General features: G+C 41.1%; 1 protein-coding gene across 2 annotated transcripts in view; it reads left to right on the top strand.

The window, feature by feature from the left end:
* SLC7A7 (solute carrier family 7 member 7) overlaps positions 1-16,645 on the top strand; it is a 43,587-nt gene that overhangs the window by 11,978 nt on the left and 14,964 nt on the right. Inside the window, exons 1-3 of one of the 2 annotated variants that reach the window (XM_074294226.1) lie at positions 8,208-8,403; positions 11,612-11,699; positions 13,236-13,780. In XM_074294226.1, the coding sequence (XP_074150327.1) occupies positions 13,282-13,780 (499 nt within the window). In that variant the 5' untranslated portion in view covers positions 8,208-8,403; positions 11,612-11,699; positions 13,236-13,281. Of the gene's footprint in view, positions 1-8,207; positions 8,404-11,611; positions 11,700-13,235; positions 13,781-16,645 lie in introns of those variants that run through there. The other variant, XM_074294225.1, reaches the window with a different exon arrangement.

Raw genomic sequence — 16,645 nt, 5'->3', positions numbered from 1 at the left:
TATAGGATGATACTGCTCATCATCACCCAACATCTTTTTTTGTAAGGTATTTTGCAAATGAGTTTATGTACTAACTCAGTGTTGTCATCAATGGAGAGATTCATCTCCTTTTGTTGACAACTAAGCTGTTTGTTGACTAAGGTGCTTACAGGGTTCTTTTGGGCTTCTTATGTGGCAACTAATTTATATTGGCCAGACTTGTTTATAAAATGATTATATGAACTCATTGTCATTTCTATTATGTTTCCTATTTTTTGGTTGTTAATTGTTTAGATAGTTCAAGATTGAATTATTTCAGTGGTACACCCTGTCTTTTTTTTTTTAAACTAATTCTGATTTTCACTCTGACAAATTGATGGTTTGGCCTGTACACAATCAGTTGATTCAGGGATAACTATCACATTAATAACAAGTTTTTTCTTGTCTGTTAAACTAAAATCGATTTCAATTTCTGTTTGGTTTTGTTGTCTGTAAGAGTGTGTGTGTGTGTGTGTGTGTGTGTGTGTGTGTGTGTGTGTGTGTGTGTGTGTGTGAATATGTGTGTGGGAAATGAGAGAGTAGGGCCCTGTAGATCTGTGATTTTATGTGGGTGTGGGAACTCCCAGTGTGGAATATCTTTCCACTGATGTAGGTCTCTAATCTCTGGATAAACTGATGATTATATGAATTCATTGTCATTTCTATTATGTTTCCTATTTTTGGTTGTTAATTGTTTAGATAGTTCAAGATTGAATTATTTCAGTGGTTCACTCTGTCTTTTTTTTTTTCTTCTTACTTTTTTTTTTTTTTTTAACTAATTCTGATTTTCACTCTGACAAGTTGATGGTTTGGCTTGTACACAATCAGTTGATTCAGGGATAACTACCACATTAATAACAAGTCTTTTCTTGTCTGTTAAAATAAAATCGATTTCATTTTCTGTTTGGTTTTGTTGTCTGTAGGAGTGTGTGTATATGAGTGTGTGGGGGAATGAGATAGTAGGACCCTGTAGAACTATGATTTCATCTGTGTGTGGGAATTCCCAGTGTGGAATATCTTTCCACTGATGTAGATCTATAATTTCTGAGTAAACTGATAGGTAACTGATATTCTTACAGCAGTAATTCTTAAAGGGTGTGTCGCTTCACTAGGTATGCTGTGAAATTCCTTCCCACATCCTGAGAGTTCCACATTTCTCAGCCCCAGTTTCATCTTGCTCCCTGACAGCCCTCCCAAGAGGGCTACAGTAGCAGTTCTGTCTTCTGAATGACTAAGTTGCCTCCCTCTGGGGAGGTCATTTAGGGAGTGGTCCAGGAGAAGGTAAGGTATAGGAGTCCCAAGGTCAAGGTAAGGGGTTTGTAGGTCTAACTAGAAGACAACTTAAAATATTCAGTGTGCCCCAGTTCCTCCGTGGCTGTAATATATATGCTGCTTTTGCTGAATAAGAGAGAAAAACATACTGGAGACTGTTTTTTTCCCTTTTTTAAAAATTAATTTTATAATTATAATTTTTTTGACAGTACATATGCATGGGTAATTTTTTTTTACAACATTATCCTTGTACTCACTTCTTTTCCGAATTTTCCCCTCCCTCTTTCTACCCCCTCCCCTAGATGACAGGCAGTCCCATACATGTTAAATATGTTATAGTATATCCTAGATACAATATATGTGTGCAGAACCGAATTTCTTGTTGCACAGGAAGAATTAGATTCAGAAGGCAAAAGTAACCTGGGTAGAAAGACAATAATGCAAACAGTTTACACTCATTTCCCAGTGTTCCTTCTCTGGGTGTAGCTGATTCTGTCCATCATTGATCAATTGGAACTGAATTAGATCTTCCCTATGTTGAAGATATCCACTTCAGTTAGAATATGTCTTCATACAGTATCATTGTATAGTGATCTCCTAGCTCTGCTCATTTCACTCCAAACCAGTTGATGTAAGTTTCTCCAGGCCTCTCTGTATTCTTCCTGTTGGTCATTTCTTACAGAGCAATAATATTCCATAACATTCATATACTATAATTTACCCAACCATTCTCCAATTGATGGGTATTGGAGACTGTTTTTAACTACTTCGTATAGTTAGAGGCAGACCTTGAACCTGGATCCTCCACACCCTAAAGTCTTCTCTCTAGGGAGGCATCTAGTTATGGATGGGCAGGAATCAAGAAGACCTGAGTTCAAATGTGACCTCAGATACAATCTCTGTGCAACCCTGGGCAAGTGACTTAACCTCTCTGCATTACTGTCCTCAGTTGTAAAATGGGGATAATAATACCTTCTAGGATTGTTGCAAGGATCAAATGAGACAATATTTGTATAAAATGCTTAGTATAATACCAAGTATTATACTAAGGCATTTACAATAAGCATTTAATAAATACTTATTCCCTTCCCCCTCTATCTACAAAGTGCTATTTCCCACATTTAATTAAAGCAATTCAGCACATGTTTATTGAGTGCCTACTATGAGGCCTGCAGTGTGCTGCTGGATATTAGGGATACAAGGGAAACCTGAAACAATACATTCTTTTCAAGGAGCTCACATTTTACTGGAGAAGGGTGGGATCTCATAGACAAGTAAAATAGTGGGTAGTAAATAACATAGATACATAGATAAGTAAAAACAAAATAAATAAAAATTAATTATATCTATATCTATACCTATATCTGTCTGTCTATATAATATGAGAAGAACCTAAGAACTAAAAAAGAAAAAGCTTCTTGTAAGATGTGCCATTTGAGCTGAGCCTGAAAGAGAACTAGGGATTCTTCAAAGCAGAAGTGGGGGAGGGAGAGCATTCCAGGCATGGAAGAACAGCCTGTTCAAAAGCACAGACTGGAATGTTGTATACAGCTCTCTCTCATGCATATGTATACACACACATACACATATGTACATACATACATTCTCATATGTGCACATACACATATATATATATATATATATACACACATATCTCTCTCTCTCTCTCTCTATCTATCTATTTATCTAAATAGATAGATAGATATACAGCCTATAAGGATAAGGTTACTTCTATTTCTTTAGCACAGGACTTCTTAACTTTTTTTGTTCTAATGAAACCTCTTAATCCTTTCTCACAATAACATTTGTTGCCTACATACATAATTGAAGAAAATACTAAATTTCAGTTAGAAGTTAGTGAAAGTAACTATGTAAAAATTTTTTCCATCCAAGTTCACATCCTTAAATCTTTCCATGGCTTAAAACAGTTTCCACAATCCAAGTACAACAATATCCTGGGTCTTGGGGGAAAAAAAAATCTGTGTACTTTTTAGAATTTTACTTGGGGCCCTTAATCATGAGATCATCTTTGTGTTATAAAAATGCACACACAAATATTTATATCGATCTCTCTCTCTCTATATATATGTAGATACACACATATATATATTTGTATGTGTATCTGTGTATCTATGCATTTATCTTTATTTTCCAAAACTCAGGATATTGTTATGTCTGCTTGAATGGCAAAACACAATCTATGCTTATGCCTGAGCAGGGGTTCTTTATATATTTAAAGGTTTTATTTTCAAAACACATGCACAGGTAGTTTTCAACATTCACCCTTGCAAAACTTTGTGTTCCAAATTTTTCTCCTTCCCTTCCCCCCACCCTCTCCTCTACTTGCAATTCTTCTATAATATTTCCACAATTATCATTCTGCACAAGAAAAATCTGATCAAAAAGGGAAAAAAAGGAGAAAACAAAAAGCAAGTAACCAACAACAAAAAAAGTGAAAATACAATGTTGTGATCCACACTCACTCCCTACAGTCCTCTCTCTGGGTTCAGATGGCTTTCTCCATCACAAGACCATTGGAAGTGGCCTGAATCACCTCACTGTTGAAAAGAGCCATGTCCGTCAGAATTGATCATTGTATAATCTTGTTGCTCTTGGTTCTACTCAGTTCACTTAGTATTAGTCTATATAAGTCTTTCCAGGCCTTTCTGAAATCATCCTGCTGATCACGCCTTATAGAACAATAATTTTCCATTACATTCAGCCATTCTCCAATTTCCAGTTTCTTGCCACCACAGATCACAGAACCACTATCTACCATAAGTTGAGCCTTTGAGTATCCTTGGAAGTCAAGGTAATTCTATAGTAGCACTAGTTACCTAGGAACATCTAGTCTAATCCTGGACCTGCCACGGTGAGAAAGTCTTTTGAGAGGTAATGATGCTTAAATATTTCCCCAAGTTTGACTCTATTCAGGATGGAACATCTACAGTCTGGGTTTACATCTTAATAAGATACAATTTTTAAAAACTGAGCTTCTTCCTCTTGATTAGGATGCAGTCTAATTTCCTATCTCTTCCTTTTTACTGGCACCTTCCCTACAGCCTAAATGCCCAGATGTCTCTTCCTTATCCCTTATTATCCCTTTAAATTATGATCTTTTACCTCTCCTTGCTTTTTCGGTTGAATTACAAAGAAAGAGCTTCCTATACCCTGTATCAAGGGATATTCCTTTCCCTTCTTTTTAAAACCATGCTTAGTGTTGTTCTTCCTAGTGGTAGTGAACCATGTGCATACTTAGGGGCTTTTTCCTGGCTCCCTAGTGATACAGCAGTAAAAGAATATTGTATTTTGCTATGACATGGTTAAAAACAAAGACAAACACCCTGAGAAATTCCTTGGTCTTTTCCCTGTTTTCTCTGTCTTTTTCCTTCCTTCCTTCCTTCTTTTCTTCCTTCCTTTCCTCCTTCCCTCCTTCTTTCCTCTCTCCCTTTCTCCCTTCTCCCCTCCTTTCCTCTTTCCCTCCTTCTCTCCTTCCCTTCTTCCCTAAATTTTTTCTTTCTCCCTTTACCCAACCCTCTTCCCTAAATGCAATTATCATGCTATACAAGAAAAATCAGATCAAAAAAGGAAAAAAAAATAAAAGAAAACAAAAAGCAAGCAAACAACAGCAAAAAGATGAAAATAGTGTCATGATCCACGTTTATTCCCACCATCTCTGGATGCAGATGGCTCTCTCCATTACAACTCTATTGGAATTGGCCTGAATCACCTCATGTTGAAAAGAGCCAAGTCCATCATAGTTGATCATTACATATTTTTGTTGCTGTGTACAATATTCTTTTGTTGGTTCTACTCACTTCGCTTAGCATTAGTTCATATAAGTTTCTCCAGGCCTTTCAGAAATCATCCTGCTGGTTGTTTCTTATAGAACAATAATATTCCATTACATTTGTATATCATAACTTATTCAGTCTTTCTCCATCTGATGGGCATCCACTCAGTTTCTAAAACTGACCTTTTTAAAGGAAATTCTAGGTTTTTAAACCATAATTTAAACCTTAAGCAATTTTTTTCCCTTGAGGGGCCTATGGGCATAATGAGCCAGGGAATGTGAGAAGAAGGAACCAGGCTTCCTGGAAGTGAATCTATTTGAAACTGCCTAGGTACCTAAAGAGAAGCATGGTACTCCAGCCCCTAAGAATCCAGCAGCAATTTCTCAAGATTAGGATTTATTCCCTCCAATTCCTTTATTCTCACTCATTAACCTCTTACAATTTGATTTTGTAGCTTATCACTCAATTGAAATGTTCTTTCCAGGGGCATCTATGATCTCTTTAAACCACAACCTTTTAAAAATTTTCACTTCCTTTGAACTCTGGTGATGAACTTTTTGATGCTATTGACCATCTTCTCTTGGATGCTCTGTCCTTCCTGGGTTTTCAGAATGTTGATTTCTCCTGTATGTCTAGATATTTTTTCTCTGACTCCTTGATAGATTATCATCCATGCACTAGGTCTTATATATAAGCATACAGTCAACCCAGGGGTCCATTCTGGGCTTAATTCTTTTTCCTCTACACTTTCTCTCATGGTGAGCATCTCTTTTCCAAATGACTCTCAGATTCATAATTCATCCTTAGTCTCTCTCCTGAACTCTAGATGTCTAATGGACATTTCCAACTGGATGTCCTACAGATAGCTCAAATTCAATATGTCCATCTCTCCCCCAACTCTTGACTCCATTCATATTTCTAATTTTTATATTCCTTTTGATGGCACTACTTTCTGCAGAAAGTTTTTCCCTGATCTTTTCATTGTCTTTTCTCAGAGATTATCTTTGATATACTCTATATGTATCTTGTATATACAGAATTATTGACATATCTCCCCCACTAGAATGTAAGCCCTTTAAGGGCAGGGAATGTACTTTGGTCTTCCTTATCTCCCAATGCTTAGCTACTCTGCCTTGTACTGTGTAAGTACCTAATAAATGCTTATTGACTGACTGATCTTTCTTTCAGACATCCAAGTTTGAAGCCTTGAGAATTATCCTTAACTTTCCCCAGCTTATGTGATTAGTAACTAAATCGTGACATTTCTGTCTCTGTGAATTCTCTTTGTATGTACCCTTTTCTCTTCTCTAACAGAACTACCACCCTTGTGCAGGACTTTATCACTTTTTACCTAGACTATTGCCATAGACTATCTTAGACTTTCTGACTTCAGCCTTTCCTCTCTCTAGTACTTGCCTCCATAGTAGTCAAATGGATAGTTGGTCTTAATAGGGCTGAACATGACATGTCACTCAACTGCCACCAGAATAAAATTCCACCTCCTTCATCTTTATAATCTGACTTCTGCTTATTTTTCCAGGAACTGCAAGAGATAGAGTGCTGGATATAAACTTAAGATTCCTAAGACTTAAATTCATTCTCTTGTACTTACTAACTTTGTGATTCTGGGCAACTCACTAAAACTCTTTCTGCTTTGATTTCCTCAATTTTAAAACAGAAAATAATAGCATCTACCTCCCAGGGTTGTTGTGAGGATCAAATGACATTTATAAAAGTACTTTGCTTTAATAAATGCTTGTTCACAAATGTATACCCTCAGCAAAAAATTCTTGCATCTCTCTTTTGGATCTCTTTTATGTCTTAATCCAAGCTATCCTCCAAACCCTTCCTCACCTTGTAAAATCACTAGATTCTTTCAACAACACTTTTTTTTCTTCCTGATTGTCCCATTTAGAAGTGCTCTGCCCTCAAATTACTTAAAAAACAAACAAACAAACAAACAAACAAACCCTATTTTATATTTATTTGTTTTTATTGCTTTTTCCCCTCCAAAAAGAGAAGTTAGAGGCAGTTAGGTGGCCCAGTGGATGGAGCTCTGGGCCTGGAATTATGAAGGCCTGAGTTTAAATTTGACCTCAGATACTTCCTAGCTGTGTGACCCGGGGCAAGTCACTTAATGGCTATTTACCCCAGTTTCCTCATAGATAAAAGGATTGTAATATTAGCACCTATTTTGCAAGGTTATTATCAGGATTAAATGAAGTAATATTTATAAAGTAGTTCATATAGTGCCTGGTACATGTTAGGCACTTGTTGAGTGATTTGAACTTGATGAGTGATTTGAATTTCACTTAGTAAACTTCGCGGGGATGGGCAGATCATAGATCTTCAGGGTTCCTGGCTTGAGATTGGCCTGGGGTCTTGTGTACTTGACTGAGGTTCTTCCAAATGGCTTTCCTTGATCTGGAGTATCCTATCCTGGGTTCACCTTATCCACTAGCTGAGGGACTAGCCCCATGATGTTACACAACTTTCTAAGATTGATTCTCTAAGTGCCATGATGCTTTAGCTTAGGGTTTTAGTCATTTAATTACCCTCTGATCTGAACAATGAAGATTTAAGGGAAGATGGGATGTTCAATGGGTAGAGAATGGGTAAGAGATGAATTAAAAGGGACGTAATATGTCAGAAAGGGGAGCCAAACTCTCTGATATCCTAGGTGTTCATTGGATGCAAAAGAGCAAGGAAACTGAATAGATAAAATATGAAGAACAAGGGAACTGTGGCTTAGTTATTTTTGGTCTCCTAGTGCTGCTGGAAGGGGAATTGGGACTTTTTCAGTGTAGAGAGATTCCAGAATGAAAATTCCTCCACAAATCAGATTGCCCCTCATCTGTGGCTTGCCATTTTAGAGAGCTGCCAGGGGGTGTTGAGAGGTTAAGCTGCCCCATGGTCACACACAATTGGTGTGTCAGATGACCGACTTGAACCCAAGTTTTCCTGACTGTGGAGCCAAGTTTTCTCTCCAGCACTTCAGACTTCCTTTCATGGCTAAGTTCTGGGGAATATTCGGTGCCATTCTTGACACCTCTTGAGATACCCTGAGTCTGCCTGGGCTGTCCCAGCTCCAGCCCATCCCCTGGCCCCTCCTCCCTGCCGGTCAGAGTCACACATGTGTTTTCCTGTTTTTCATTTCGGTCCCCCACCACCCCCGGCTTCCAGCTTCTCCTCAGAAGTTGGTGACTGCTGCAGCTCTAGCACTCTGGCTAACCTGCCTAGCACCTGTCCCCCCTTCCCTGCTTTCTGGAGTTACTGTGGCCCCTGCTTTCCCTGCACCTGCCCCAGTATCACAGGACAGGTAAGACGTGAGAGAGAAGGAGAAGTGGGAGGCAAAGAAAGTAGGGAGAAAGGAAGGGTGAAGCTTAAAAATGAGGGAGGACAACCCTTCCCGAAGCTCCCCTGCAGGGTCCCCTTCTCAGGGATGTTAACCCCCCTATTAATGGGAACCCTGGGCCACAGGAGCAAAACATGTTTTGTATTTCATTTTAAAAATAGACCGTCTTTGTCAGCTACAGTAAGTCTAGAAAACAAAGTAACTGGTGGGGGTGGAGCAAAGTTGCATGCTTAGGGGTTATGGGGGCTTTAGCCTGATGAGAAAGTGCATGTTTTCTATTTGCTTTCTGTTGTTATGGGAGGCAGTGCAAACCAGTTAGTGCCAGGAAACAGGGAGGCAGGGCACCCTGGTTCTCAGGGAGGAAGTGTGTCCTAACATTTACTCTGTGGGCTGGGGATCTAAGACTCGGGGGGTTTTGTCCTGGTTTTCCAGAGGAAGCGTGCTGCAGGGGTTAACCCTTGAGAATGGGCATTTGCTGCCAGCTCTACCATTCAGTGTATTTTGTGAGTCAGAAGGTTTTTATTGCCCAACTTTATGGGGTCTCATTGCAATCTGGAATTTCCCTCACTCCCTATCCAAAAAAAGAAGTGACTGGTGCTTGTTTACTGCTTTGTCCAGAGCCCCCAAAATGGCCACGTTTCGGAGGCAGTTGGGCGGGAGCACTCATGGTCTCCTTGGAGCCCCACGGTCACTGTGGGGAGCCTCAGGTGGGCTGGGATTTCGCTGCCTCCATCAGGTGTCATGAGCTGGGGAGGCAGCTTGAGGACGGCCACAGTTGGTCATAGTAACCAAGTGACCTAGGGGAGAATGAATGCTAGATGCTGGGGCTAGGCCGGACCGCTGTGTTCCCTGCCAGGGTGCCTGAAGGCAGGGACCGGGTATTTTTTCTCTAGCTGACTGACGGTGCTCCCTGGCCGACTTGGTTTGTCCAATTTAGCACTAGAGCAAGTAATAGATTCAGTCTTTGCCACTTCCTTGTGTGTCCGCTAGGGGATGTTGTGTACTGCAGTGGGGTTATAGGTATGGAATTATCCGGCCAAGAGGTCCGAGGGCTTGTTGCTTTTCCTTAGACATCAGCCTGTCTCCCCAGGTTTTTTCCCCTTTCCTTCTCCCTTATATAGTTGCACTCCATTACGGGATCTAGGCTATGCCTTTGCAGAGAGTAATGGGAGGGCTGCCAAGGATGGGAAGTGAGCACACTCCTCGAAGCCCGTGGTCCTCCGTGGCAGGCACTCCGTCCGTTTAGTTTTGGGGTGCTAGGACCCGCTCTTGAATCCTGCTTCAGTCTGATACCCGAATGACTTTGGAGAAGTTACTCCATTTAAAGGCTTTAGTAAAATGCAGGGAGGAAAGATGATTTCCAAGATCTCTTCCTTCTACACCTACCTGAGTTTTATATTTTGATGAACTCCCAGAAAGTCTGAAAAATTATGGGTGAAAAGGTGTCTAATGAGGATTTTCATCACTATAATTTCTGAGTCTGTTTGCAATGAGTGAGAATTAGCGTGACAAGAGACATAGAATTGTGGTTTAATAATGACCAATATTAATATAGCACTTAATATGTGGCAGGCACTTTATAATTATCCCCATTTTAACAGAGGAGTAAACTAAGGCAAAGAGGGGCAGAAGTGACTTGTCCAGATCGCATAGCTAATAAAGGTCTGAGGCTGTGTTTGAATCCTGGCCTAGTGATACATCCCTGGAGCCATTCAGGGTGGGGTGAAGTGCTCTATGTTAATAAGAGATGGGGCAGTTGGATGCATTTAAGGTTGGGTATCAATGTGGCATAAACTTCCGCTATTTTGGCTGAATGCTTATTTTTTAATCAAAGGAAATGATATTAGTAATGAGCATTTATATAGTGCCTTAAGGTTAGCAAAACAACTTTTCAAATGTTATTTCATTTGATTCTCATACTAATTCTGGAACATAGATGCTATTATTATCCCCATGTTACAGATGAAAAACTAAGGCAGAAAGAGGTTAAATAATTTTCCCAGAGAAACACAAACTAGTCAGTGTCTGGGGCTGTATTTAAATTTATTTTCTCGACTCCATATACAGAACTCTATCCAACTAGTAGCTTTATGATTACTATGTAATAACTGCAAGTAGGATATCTATGTAAAGGTGCTATATAAATGCGATTGTTTTATTATTATCGTTATTATCATTTTGTATGAGTTTCTAGGGCTTTGGAGGTAAGCACCAATAGGGTAAGAGGCACAGATTTTAGAGTAGGCAGGGTCTTGGAAGTCATATAGTCCAATGTCCTCCTTTCACAGAAGAGGAAACGGGCCCAGTGAGTTGAAGTGACTTGAGCAAACTTATATAGATAGGAAGGAGCACAAGTGGGGTTTGAACCCGTGTTGTCTCAGTTGGCACAGAGTACAAGTTCCAACAACTACTTCAGTGGTGTCCTTGTTTACCTCCAATGTCTTGGTGCGCTTTTTTGAGATGGAGATTAAGGAATAGTTCAGGGTGAAAGGGCATGTGATGGGGTGGGGCAGGACGGGATCAGGGGGCCATTTCTTGAACTTGCTTGTAATGAGATGGCTTGTGACTCAGCTTTGGGGTAATGGTCTAAACTAGAGACAGCTCCAGTCGACAGAGGGGAAGTCAGCAGAGTTTTCCACCTCGGCCTGGAGTATTGCAGGGGGAAGCCACTTCACGGAGCAGTGTCACAGGGATCTAGCATTTCCGACACTTCCTCTAATATTTCTAGACTGAAAATCTCCAAAAGAACTTAGGTCGCCACAAAGCTTTTTCTGTTTAAAAACAAATTGTTGAGGGGCAAGAGAAGAATCAGGAGTAGGGCGACTAGAACTCTATTTGCTGCCCATGTTAACTCTCTGTGACCAGACTGCATATTTTGGGGTGCAGGCGGAAGTGGCACCCTATTGCCTGCCCCTCCCCTTCACCGATCTATCTCTGGACTGAGCTGACAAAGGAGATTCCTGAGGTCTTCTTATCTGAGAAAATGCTGATTGAAGAGGTCCTAGCCAGCCCCTTTTGCAGATGTGAAGGGCCTGTGAACCTTGGACCTAGACTCTTGCTTAATACCAACTTCCCCCTCCCCCTTCCTCCTCTATTCCTTCATCTCCCCCATCTCCTCCCCCTTCTTGAGTTAAATCCATATGTGTTTGCCCAGTCTTTCTCTTTACCACAGGCTGAAAACTCCAAGAAAAGAGCTCTAGGAGGCCAGCTGGATCTTCCACACTACCGCTGCCAGAGGCTGCTATATCTAGGATAAAAGTGTAAGTCTTACTTTCAGCCTTTTTCCTCTCCTGATTCCCCACTCATATTTTCTATTTAAATACTTTGTCTTTACTCTTTAGCCCATTTTCTCCCAGTGTTCCCAGGGATCTCTCCACCTGTCTTCCCCTCAGCTGTCTGTCTCCTGCCTTGAGTATTTCCAGCTATGTCTTTCTCCTTCCAGCTGTCCCTCTTGCCTTTCTGTCATTGCCTTCTTATTTCTCTTCTGGCCCTCCTCATGGGATTCGAATAAGTATCTTTCTATTAATCGGTCTGATGGGACTGCTGTGTGGTTTAGCGGAAGAGCATTGGATTGGAGTCAGTGTCCTCTCCGCTATTTATTGTGCAAGCCACTTAACCTCTTAACCTCACTTTCTTAACGTGAGTCCTATTGTTTGAGAAGCCGTGTCCCCTAGGGTTCTCTGGCTATCTTTGTTCATTTTTAGGTTTATCTCTCCTTTTACTCAAACCCAGCCACTCGTATTTTTAAAGTAATGGGCTCCCTTGCTAGTGACAGTCAATCAGTAAACATTTTTAAGTGCCTGCCTAAGTGTCAGGCACTGTGCTAAGTGCTGGACAGTAGTGGACCCCTCTTGATGACAAAGGCTTGCATCTCTTACAGGTGATGACTGAGCTGGTTGGGGATATTGCAGCATGGTGTGAATTCTGATTGCAAGGAATGTTCCTTGATAGCACAGTGCCTTGTAGAGTTATGAGTGGAACTTCCGTTTTATCAAGAGTGCCATGAAACCCGTACCTTCCGGGGGCAGATCATCAAGGCTAGGGGACCTTCTTCCTTATGGAGACAGAAGGGGCTGTGCATTAAGTTGGTGCTTAATATTGTGCAACAGTCTGACGAATGCCTTGGCAGGACAGTTACACTTGTACCCAGCACTGGGTGAAGGGCTCCCACCCTAACAGCTGAAGGGATTATTATCATCATCTTCCTGTTTACTCCCTCTTTTCACATGAGATTCAGGGGAATTCAACATTCTTTCTCTCTGTTGAATAATTTCTATGGCCTGTTCTACAGGAAATTATGCGCCACGGTGTAAACAACACTGGTTTTGGAACTAGAGGGCTTGCGTACAAGTCCTGGCTCCTGCTATTTATTACCTGTGTCACTTGAGCAAATAACAGAACCTCCCTTGGACCTTAACTTTCTTCCTCTGTTTAAAAAAAAAAGGAGAGTTAGACCAGATGACCTTTGAGGTGCTGTCTGGGTTTAAAGCTATGATCTTTATGGTGGAGGAAACTGAGGGCTTCTTCTCTTCTGTGGAACGGCCTGTCTCTCATTTATACCTTCTGTACTTGGGCGCATGGTAGGAGCCTAAGAAATGGTGCTAATTGATTGGTTCTATTCCCAAAAGATTCAGTCAGGCCAAGGTAGAGTCCATGTGGAGAACTGAGAGGGGATGCATAGGAGGTGGGAAGGGAAACTCCAGGGGTGGTGAAGAGGGGTCAGGCTGCCCCTTTTGGCTTTTGTAGGGGTCAGTCACATGTCCAATTCTTTCAGGACCATTTTCTTTCTTCCTCAGAGGGAGATGCCAGGGAGCTGGTGAAGACTTCCTTTTTTCCCCTACAATGGTTGACAGCACCAAGTATGAAGTGGCTGCCCAGCATGATGAAGATGCTCCTTCCTTGGCCAATGGGCCCAGTTCAGGCCCCGAACAGATGAAACTGAAGAAGGAGATCTCCCTGCTCAATGGGGTGTGCCTGATCGTGGGGAACATGATCGGCTCTGGTATCTTTGTTTCGCCCAAAGGGGTGCTCATGTACAGTGGTTCCTTCGGTCTCTCTCTTGTTATCTGGGCGGTCGGGGGCCTCTTCTCGGTCTTTGGAGCCCTTTGCTATGCTGAACTGGGGACCACCATCAAGAAGTCTGGGGCTAGCTATGCCTACATTCTTGAAGCTTTTGGGGGCTTCATGGCCTTCATCCGACTCTGGACTTCCCTGCTTATCATTGAGCCCACCAGCCAGGCCATCATTGCCATCACCTTTGCCAACTACATGGTACAACCGTTCTTCCCCAGCTGTTTTGCTCCATATGCTGCTGGACGCCTGCTTGCAGCTGCCTGCATCTGTGAGTACAGTTGGGGAAAGGGAACTTGGGGTGAAAGATGGGGTTGTAGCAGGGGCTGGGACCTGGGACTGAGAATAGGGAAATGATGAGGGAGTAAGAAGTAGGACTGGAAGAATTATCCTTCTTACTGTTTACCTTTCCTCTTCCCTTCCCATGGAGAAGGAGTATGGTGGAGGGGGTATAATGCTTAATTTTACAATCAGAAAGACCTGAGTTCAAATTTTGCCTTTGATACTTAACTAGCTATCATTTTACTGCTCTGAATACCAGGGGACTCTCTAACCTACATACTAAGAAGGAAAATGTTCTTGACCTGGGACAGATAGAGTTTAGGATGGTCCAAGAACCTGATAAACAAAAAAACTCAAACCAAAACCCTATATTTTTATTTCAGTATAAACTGATTTCCTTTGTATTTTACTTTGATAAGTTTAAAACAGTTCTGAAAAGGGGTTCATAGATTCACTAGGACTGTTTAAGAAATCAATGACATATAAAACAAGATGAAGATTTGGTATAATAGACGGCTTGTGATCTGTTGTAAATCCTAGATCCCTGAAATTTATGACTCCTTCCCCGGTTACTGCTACTATAGCATTGACACTACACTGAATGGGGGCAGGGAGGAAATTCCACTAATCTTTCTGTTCCCGACTCCCCATGCCTCTGAGAAATACCATCCTCGGCTGGGACATTTAAAATGCCTGGATACCTGGGGCATTTCTTTCTCCCTGATCCCCTGTTGCTAGGAAGGGAAGAAACGGTGCCTTGTTTCGGACAGCTGCCATGGTTGACCTCGGAGGCAGGCAGGAATGCAAGGTTCTGCAGGACCACTATTGTTTCTGTCCTTTTATCTGATTCTTTTTTTTTAACTGTCCTATCCTATCCTTCCCATACTTCAAAGTTCTTTTTGTTTTTGCTTCTACTCAAAGTTTTGAGCTTTTCTTTGTTTGCATCTTATGGATGCACCTGTCTCCATGTATTTTTTGTCTCTGCCTGGGTATCCTCTGTATATGGGTACAATAGCCAGAGGGTAATGCCTTATATTTTTAGGAGGGAATTTCCCCCCCCCCCCATAGTCTAAAGGACTTAGAGGGGATCCTTTGTTTCTTTTAGAAGAGAGGTGACAGGGGGGTTTACTAAAAGGAAAGTTCACTATTTATTGGAATCCAGCTGGGAAGGTCATGGTTTTCAAGCTGGGAGGGACCTTAAAGGTTATTGGATTCAATGCCTTCATTTGCAGATGAGGAATCTGAAAGTCTGACATGTAAAATGAGTTGCTGCTGAAGGTCATAGAGGTAGATATAAGAGACAGAGCTAGGCTTCTAATGCAGATCCTCTGACTCAATGCTTTCCCTGCCTCAGATTCATGCATTTAACAAAGCTTCACTTCTTTGACATTGTCAAGGAATGAACCATCTCACCTAAATTTATTTTTCATATGACAGAAGAGCCCTTCACAGCTCCCAATCATCTTGTTTTAATTTGAATATTCTAAAATGTGTTAAGAACCTTTTGCTTTTTGAGACACAGTATACTGATCATGATGTCATTTTTTTTTCTTGATGATTCAGATTGTGATGACACAAAATAGCTCCTGACTACTTGCTTCTTCAAGTTCTTATATGACCTTTTAAGAGTTTTTTTCTGCCTGCTTCTTGCTTCCAAGCTTTCAGTTGTGACTTTTTGTTGCAGTCAGCATGTCCGGCTTTTGTGTCTACCAGTTACCTAGTAGAAAAGACTGGAGCACAGTGAAACAGGAGTAGTGGACAGAAGGGACAGAGAGAAAGGTGATTCTTGGGGATGATTCTCCTGATGAGAAAAGTTAGTGTTTGAAGTTGGGAAGAATCCTTTCTCCTCCAAGCTATTACTTTGATTCTCTCATCTTGAGAGGTGAAATTCATGGATTGTCCCTTGTAAAGTGCCTCTGGCAACTTCTCAAAATGAGCCTTGGACAGAAGAATATTAATAGCAACTATCAGTTATAGCAGCAAAGCACTTTTAGTCTGGTATCCTTTGATACCTATGAGGTAGGCATTATAGATATTATGTTCATCATACACATGAAGAAACTAAGGCAGCTAAGTGGTGCAGTGGACAGAGCACATGCTTCTTGAATCAGGAGGACATGAGTTCAAGTATGACCTCAGACACTTACTAGCTGTGTTACCCAGACTGGGCAAGTCACTTAACCTCCAAAAAACCAAAAAAACAGAAAAACAAACCCTCCAAAATCCAAAAAAACTGAGGCTGAGAGAAATTGTGACTCATCTGTGGTCCTATAGCTAGTATGACTGCAAATAAAACTGTATGTAAGCTGCGTTATCCTGATTCTAAGCCCAGCATCCTAGAGTCTACTATATAGAGCAAAAATGCTGAACTCAAATAGAAACAGATTCCTGCTGGTCAGCCGCATAGTGATTTAGAAAACCATAAATTAATATTCTCAAACCACAAATTAGCATTATCTGTTTTATTATATTTTTATTTGTTATTAAACATTTCTTAATTACATCTTAATCTGGTTCAGAGCCTGGGCAGTTTGACACCTCTGATCTACAACTCACTCTAGAACAAAGCTAAGAACTCCACAGGGAGGTCAGTCATTATTGGTACCACCATCCATCCAATGACCCTGAGTGGAGCCAGGGAGCATAATGCCTTAGCAGGAATCCCTATCATGGGCATGGTATAATAACTACTGAGAACTGTCAGCTTCTATGTCCTCTTTTTCTGGTGGGATTCAAAGCATCCCTTTTATTTTTAGGAATAGCAGAAAGAATAATAGAATTCTTTCTAATTTACAGAAGAAGAAGCTGATATCTGGAGGAAAGGGAGGCTTCATTACATGTTGCAATGAAACAA

The sequence above is a fragment of the Sminthopsis crassicaudata genome, chromosome 2, assembly GCF_048593235.1.
Source record: "Sminthopsis crassicaudata isolate SCR6 chromosome 2, ASM4859323v1, whole genome shotgun sequence".
NCBI classification, from domain to species: Eukaryota; Metazoa; Chordata; class Mammalia; order Dasyuromorphia; family Dasyuridae; genus Sminthopsis; species Sminthopsis crassicaudata.
Note: the sequence above shows the minus strand (reverse complement) of the source record. Positions and strands in the feature narration are given on the sequence as shown.